Source organism: Chelonia mydas, chromosome 3, assembly GCF_015237465.2.
Source record: "Chelonia mydas isolate rCheMyd1 chromosome 3, rCheMyd1.pri.v2, whole genome shotgun sequence".
Classification (NCBI taxonomy): domain Eukaryota; kingdom Metazoa; phylum Chordata; order Testudines; family Cheloniidae; genus Chelonia; species Chelonia mydas.
Window position 1 is genome coordinate 164,692,615 of NC_057851.1, and position 7,985 is coordinate 164,700,599.

At 41.2% G+C, this 7,985-nt stretch overlaps 1 protein-coding gene across 1 annotated transcript in view; it reads left to right on the plus strand.

The window, feature by feature from the left end:
* Window positions 1-7,618, plus strand: part of PKDCC (protein kinase domain containing, cytoplasmic) — a 45,363-nt gene extending 37,745 nt beyond the window's left edge. Inside the window, exons 6-7 of the mRNA XM_007058032.4 lie at window positions 3,188-3,361; window positions 6,326-7,618. Of these exons, the coding sequence (XP_007058094.3) occupies window positions 3,188-3,361; window positions 6,326-6,411 (260 nt within the window). The 3' untranslated portion in view covers window positions 6,412-7,618. The remainder of the gene's footprint in view (window positions 1-3,187; window positions 3,362-6,325) is intronic.
* Window positions 7,619-7,985: the final 367 nt, after the last annotated feature.

A 7,985-nucleotide genomic window follows, 5' to 3' on the forward strand; every position in this document is an offset into this window, starting at 1 on the left:
TGGCCTTTAGGGAGCAGCTCACCCCCTCACATCTATTTTAAAAATAGACATAAAAATGATTAAAGGGAAAATGTAGTAAGAGTTATTACGTTAGTGGTAAGGGGAAAAGAGATGTATGGAGAAGGAAGCTGAAGAGTGTCTTGATGTGGCTGTCAGGGTTGCCATATGGTCCTCACTTTGGCAGTTACTCATATGTTAAGGACCCGAGCGTGCTGTCCCTGAAGCCAATGGGAGATTTTCTGTTGACTTCAGTGGAAGCAGAAGAGGATCCATAATGATCTACGTTTCATGCAAAGTCCAGTTGTAAATATTGGATCAGGCTTTTTGTGGGAAAACTTTAATGCTTTTTAAAAAGTAAACTGTGCATCTCTTCACATTGTGCTTGCTGAAATGCATCATGCTCAGGACATCAGCCTTTCCATAGGAAAACCCACACAATGGAAAGGGAACCCCATGACAATCCCCTCACGTTTCCTCTCCCCCCTACACTCTCCCCATATTGGAAAACATAGGTGCTGGAACTGGGGGTGCTGCTGCACCCCCTGGCTTGAAGTGGTTTCCATTACATCCAGGGTTTACCGTTTTGTTCAATGGCTCTCGGCACCCCGACTATACAAATTGTTCCAGCACCCCTGCTGGAAAACCCCAGAATCTGTGAGTATTCTGCGAAATGTGCCACTCTTGGGGTTCTGCCAGAGCTATCCACAGGGAGGTCCTGTTCCTCCACACTCCCCATTGGCCTCCTATGTTTCTACCTCTTCCTGGACTGTGCAAGGAAACTTAGTAACGTCCCAGCCAGGGAACGTATTAGTCTTCCTCTGTGTATATTTTTGTGGTTTGGATGATCATTTACTAAATACAGTGTGACACTATTTACATTAGTACAGAGCTCAGAGACTTTTGCAGACCATTGTGGCTTCCCTGCTCTAGGAACTGGACAAAGAGGTCACTGCTGCACACCTCAGAGCTACTCCAAGTAGAAAGACTAACTTCACTCTAATGTTTACATGAACACGAATGAGGTACCTTTTTGAATTTGTGCCAGCAGGGTCTACACGGGACGGTTAGATCACAACACATTAGCCCACTCTATAATTCACACCCCTCAATCAAAGCAAGCCGTCGGTCTCTGAAAGTTATTGAGAACTGCTTTTCTTTATAGCTGTATGAAGGAAATAGGGCTTCAGCTGCTCAGGTTGTGCCACCTGAGGCTCTGGCCCGCTATGGTTAAAGAATTATAATGGTAGGTAGGCTTGGGAGTTGAGGAAAACTTGAGAGAAATATTGAATATATAGTAACACATTAGAAATGAAACAATGTAATATGTAGTAGAGAGACTTTTAAAATATATTTGCCTGTAAAAGAGTTTTTTGAAAAGTAAATTGCAGTTTGATAGGTGGGTTACTCGGAGACAGATTTCTGTTTGTATAGTGAAGGTCTATCACATGATGTTGGGGTTGCTATGCTAACTACTCAGACTTCCTGCCGAGGCCTGCTAGAGCTTGGCCTTCGACACTGTTGTCAGGAGCTTGGCAAGCTCTGAGAATTCCCTGTAAGGGCCCAGGGCTTGATCCCTGCCGGCATTCCAGCACTGTAGTAGATGTTACTTTTTAAGTAACAGAGGAGAATTATGTCCAGCTTGCAGGTGTCCGTTTAGGTGTACTGATTCATCTTTGCCTTGCACCTTTTGTAGTCACACCACTGCAAGGTGAGCATTTCATCTCCACTTTGCATTCGGTTGGCACTGATATAATTGACTACATAAGAAGAAGGGCAGCTGTAGACTGGACCCGTTGTTTGTGTTACATGGATAGTCTCATTGACCTTAGCGTGAAGGCACAAATCAACACAAATCAGTCTCTCTGCTGTAGCTCTGGCCAAATAATTCCATTACATGTAATACTGAATGACATATGTCTGACCGGTGACTGTTCTTATTCATGCAGCAGCTTTTTAAGGAGACATTTTTTGGTAATTTTTTCCCCATTTTTTAAAATCCACTTTGGGGTCTGATCCTGCATCTACTGTAGTTAATGGGAGTTTTGCCATTGGCTTAAATGGGACATGACTGGACTCGTGTTGGTGTATGTCTTATTTTTGTTTTGACCAGGCTTATAAGAGCATATTGAATATTTCACACACTTTCCATGTAAATAGTATGGAATGTACCGTAAATGGTGAATAATTGTTTTATGAATCAAACTGTTGGCTGTTAAGTCTATAGTAAACACTGTCTGTTGGACTGGGAGCATCCTTACAAAGCTCTCTGGAAATATTAGCAGGCTGGAACTTTGCAGCTGCAAGCAAAAGATCCTTGAACTAAAGTGACTAAAGGAGTAGGGCACGCAGCTACAATTTCCTTAATGGATGCAATTAGAATAACTATAGAATTATTTTTTTATTTCTGTGTCCTGGGAGCTAAGTAGAAATATTTATAAATGATTAGTTTAATTTTGCTGATGCATTCATCAGAGAAGCCCAAAAGCAGCCGGGAGACTGAGAGGAGCTGTGAACAGAGAACAAGAGGGAGCTCATAAAGGCAAGAGAGAGACTGAACGGCAGCCAAGGGAGCCAAGTAATCCACAGGGCAATGCAGAGGAGCTGGGCAAGAACCAAGCTGACATGCTTCATGGGCTCTTTTTGTCCCTCCTCTCCCCCCCCCCCCCCCACCCCTGAGGCCCATCAAGCAACTCCCCTTTTGTGTTAATCTGAGCAAGGAAAAAAGTTTGCTTAATTAAAAGCCTGTCTTTTCTTCATGTTCTAAAGAAGCTAGAGTAAAATAACATGCTCTCCTGACTGAGAGGGAGGGGCAGGAGTGCCCGTTCAGATCTCACCCTGACAGTCCCATTCAGTGTTAAGAACGAGGACAGGGAATCAGTTCATTCAAGTGGATGCTGTTTATTGAATGGGACATTCTCTCAGTAAAACCCCACATAAAATCTATCGTGCCTGCTCAGGAAGGAGGCAAAAACATCTTGTGTACGGACAGTTTTATGGACAGACCCTTTTCTATAAATTAAATAAATGAGAGCACCAAAGAGGTTTTAGCAAATGGAGGTGATGAAAATCTTATGTGATAGATTATGAGACACGTCCCTTCGTATGCCTTCTCTCCCCACCCCTCACGGCATTTAACAAACTCTTTCAGAAGAGATTCCAACTGATTGCTTAGCTCTGTTTTTTGCAGAGTACCAACCGATACCTGAAGCTGCTATTCCTGATGAGAACTACAGGTGCTGGCCTTCTTACCATCACAAGGGCTGCCTCCTCTCTGTGTTCGATGTTGGTGAAGCCATCGAGGTCTGTGAGAATCACTCCCAGTGCAAAGCTTTTGTCCTGACCAACCAGACTACGTGGACAGGTAACGGGTGCCATTGAACAAATGCAGCTGCTGGTGCTAATAATCCAAAACAAGCTACTGGCCCATATAAATATGTATGGTTTTGAAACCATCTGGTGAATGAGTTACACTGAAGTAGGCTCATGGGAGCATAGTTGCTAGAGATGGGAGGATGTCTCTTAACCCTCAGTTGGAGCTGAGCAGAGGAGGTGGGCTAGGCTGTCCTTTATTTGTGCTCCATAGAGGGGGTCTGTGCACTGACTAAGAACAGCCTGGCATGAGGGGATCAATTGGGGGCAGCTGGACAGGGATCACAGGGACTTGACCTCCCTGGGAGTTTTCACATGAGTAAGATAGGCAAAATTTGGTCCAACATTTGAATTTGAAAGAAACATTCAAGTGCATGTGATCTGGTTTGAAATTAGGCCAAACAAGTTCTCTCATCCCTCCTTCTATCACTCAGCAGTGACCCTCTGGCAGACAGAAGAGCGTCCTGATCTTGACGGGAATGCTGTGCTGTTGTCAGCTGTAATAAATAAGCAGCTGGTGTTCTGGTTTAGATGCAGTTTGTTGGTAAGGAGTGTTGGCACAACTTTCTAGACAAAGGATAGTTCAGTTGCTAGGGCACCGTCCTAGGATTTGGGAGAGCTGGGGTTAAATCTCTGCTCTGCCATAGGGTTCCTGGGTGAGCTTGGGTAAGTCACTTCACGTCCAGAGAAATGTCTACACTGTGTGTGAAAACCTGTTGCAGTGAATTTTAGATTTGTGCCACAGCACTAAAAACAGCTGTGGAGATGTCTGGGCTTGGGCAGGAGCTTGGGCTCTGAAGCTCAGTGTGGGGTGAGTTTTGGAGCCTGAGCTGCACCGGGTACACAGCTGTTTTTGGTGTGAGCCTATCGGTAGCCCTGGTAACTGAAATTTGCTGCTGCAGGTTTAAAAAGCAGTCTAGCTATACCCTCCCTGTCTCCGTTCCCGTCTGAGGGGACGATAGCCCTTCCCTACCTCAGAGGGGTGTTGTGATTTGTGAAGGGCTCAGATACTGTGGTAATAGGAGCCATACAGATACTTGAGACTGTAAAACCCTAGTTTAAAGAAACGATATGACTGCACAAGAAAAATCTCCTTCAGCTTCTCTGCACAGTAGTGTTCTGCTCTGGGAAAGTCCGTTCTAATCTTAAAAGTCATCGTGTACTAAGATCTATATGTAAATGATGCTACAACAGTGACACAAAAAGGGAGTAAAACGGTTAAGGCAGAAATGTAGAAATGACAACACTACCTGGGCATAACATTGGGCTACTTTACCTGCTCGTGCATTGTGCCCCATTGTGGGTAGATAGCAAAGATGCAGGCCTACATATCTAGAAGTGGCCACTTAGTTTGGTAGCTTGGTTTCTGGTGTCCAGCTAGAGACACCCTAAAGCTGATTCTCAGTTAGTGTAAATCAATGGAGCTTTGACTTCAGTGGAGCTATGTTAATTTAGACCAGGCCAGAATCTGGCTCTTTATCTCATTCAGGTACCCCAAAACTGGAGGCACCCACAATAGACACTTTATATATATATAAAAAAAAGTTGTCCATAGGATGATATTCACTGTAAGGTGTGGTATGCAGCTGTGGGTCTTCACAGCCATTGTGTACCCCAAAGACGTGAACAGAGGCCTACCTGGAACCAAGAATATATCACAGGCTTATGCAAGTCTTATCCTGAGGAGCCAACACTTTCTAACTGATCATACCATACTGTCCATTACTTGACAATCAGATTTATCAAAGATGCCACTAAAAACACCTTCTTGAGCTCTGGTGAGATTTGTAGGAAGAAAGGAACAACTCCCTTAATTGCATATCACCATCAAAATAATTCTTTAAAATAGTACTTTAATTGCTGCTACATTATAACTTTATTCTCAGGCATTCTGACGAGTTATTGATTATTTAAAACCATAGTTGTTGGCATACAGATCAGAATGTGATATGATTTTTAGGGAAATGTTGTTATCCATCTTAAGAGGCAGGATTTGTGGGAATAACATTTGGCTGTATTACCTTGAGACAGAAGGTAGGGGAAGGTTGAATAACTGCATAAGGACATAGTAGTGTACATTCCAGTGACTCTCCTTTATCAATTACAGCGGGTGCCTTAGGGATTTCAGTATGCTGGGACCACATCCAGACAGAGGGGATGTAAGAAAGATCCTAGTTTGACAAGCATGATGAGAGCAGAAAGGGCTAGCGAGGCAGCAGCAAATACCAACACCTTACTGAAGGACAGCCTTAAATGAACTCTGGCTTATGAAAGGATTGATTACGTAATGGAAACGGTACAGGCTGCCCATCACTCAGTGGTTTTTGTTGTACTAGTTTGTTGGTAAGAGTGGAAAATCTGCTACAGTTGACTTAAAAATCTGAGCTGCAGAACAACAGGAGATGACTTATTTAGCATCTGTGTTTCAGACTAGGCCAAATTTGGTGCATATATACATTTTTTTGTGTAGGTTCAAGCAGTCCAAGAAGATATTCTTCATTTAAGCTGTTATCCAGAGCCCACTAAAGTCAATGGGATGACTTATAGAAACTCCTTCAACTCCATAAATAAATCAGATTAATACAATTTTAATCTTGAAATGCTTCCCTTAGTTACACCTGGGCAACCCCACAGAGCCAATCTTGACCACACTTATCCTAGCATCTACCTGGAGTAGCTATATTAGGCCAGATTCTGCTCTGAGTGATACTGGTTTGAATCCATAATAAACCTATGGAAATCAATGTAGTGTTGGTGTAACAGAGAGCGCTTTGGCTCTTGTGACTTCAGCAGAAAGACTCTAGATTTATACCAGCTTAAGAGAGAGACGAATTTGACCTCCTGTATAGTTTAAAGAATGCAGAGACAGAATCAGGATATGAGATTTCAATGTTTGGAATAGACCAAAATGTTGGTAATCACTTCTAATTATTTTCTTCTTTCATGTTCTGTTTAGGTCGGCAGCTTGTCTTCTTCAAGATGGGCTCAAATCATATCGTGCCTGATCCTGACAAGATAACATATGTGAAAGTGACAGGCTGACAGCTTAAGTGGCTTAGTCTAACTTGTAAATGACAGGAGCTGTTTGTGTATAAATATAGACAGCTGTTATGTACAAGATGTCTGCGGGAGGGAGAGATAATTGCACTATTACTCATTCTAATCTAGAGTGCTAAGCAAAACTTTAAAGAAATGACCTGCATGACCAGGATGAATGTGCAATACAACAACATTTTCAAAATGTGATTTTTTTAAAACAAAACAAAATACAAAATGTGATACACTGTTGGAATATAAGTTGGGTTATAAAGCAGTAGGTAACCCAAGCCTTTCTAACCAAGGTTAATTAGGTCTGTACATATTTGCACAGACCTGGAAGTTCATAAGTTCCATAGGAAGTCTGGGTCCTCTGCCATGATATTTATTTAGACAAGTACAATCACTACAGAGTTAATGAAGCTTATCAGTTACAAAGCTTTAAATATCAAATGTTATAGAAGACAATCAACATTTATGTCAATGTTATCAGATATGCAAGACCAAAAACATTTATAGAAATACTATGGGCCTGTCATCAATGGATCTTAGCCATATTTATAATTTTAAAAATGTAGCCAATTTTCATTTTGTTTTAAAAGTTTATGAAAACATTTATTTTTAATTTAATAAAGCCATATTTTCAGTTGTTTAGGCCCTGATCCAGCAAAGCACTTAAGCATATGCCAACTTTAAGCATGAGTAGTCCCACTGAAGCCATGGGGATGTAAGCCCATGCTTAAGTGCTTTGCTGAATAGGGATAGCTTTAAGTATATATTTAAGTGTTTTGCTGAATCAAGGCCTTAATCACTGTCCAAAATATTCCCTAAAATATTTCACTGACAGATCAGCAAAGCAATCTAGCAGTTTGAACAACACAATTTTTGATGAAAATCTTGCCATGGAAGACTTTCCATTTGTATTATCCTCAAATCCTTGGTTTTCTAAGGTGCTTCTTACTAATTCTTAGAACAAATGAAATGAAAAATGAAAAAACTAGCCTGAAATTCTATATAAATAGATGCATTTTATAGGCATAGTGTGTCTAGAGGATTTGCTTTCAGTGAAAGCAATAAATTAAATGCTAAAAGTGACCAATGTCATACTATTTTGTAGTTTGTACATTCAGAAATTTTTGTACTTTTGTTCCTTAAATTGTTTATTTTTGTAAAAAAAAAAATAAAATTTTAAATTTGTCATTTTTTTTCTGTGCTGCAGACTAAAGCCTGAACCCTGTGAAGATGTATGTAAGTTCTTAACATAGAATAGTGTGAGTCATGTGCACAAATCTTTGCAGAATTGGGATCTAAGAGAACCCAATTCTGCCTTAGGATATACACGACTCCCTACTGACTTCAGTGGGAATCAGGTGCGCATAGCCAAGAGCGAAGTTTGGCCCTGTATGTGTGTTTGTCTATGCTGAAATAAGTGACCTTTAGGTCGAGAGACCATGTTTCAGTAGCTTCTCTTTCTTTGTGACTTCAGTCATGTAAATATAGCTTGCTGGTGTTCAAACATTTTGAATTAACAGTGGATTAGAATAGAATCTGAAGTAATTAATCATAGGACTAAATTCTGT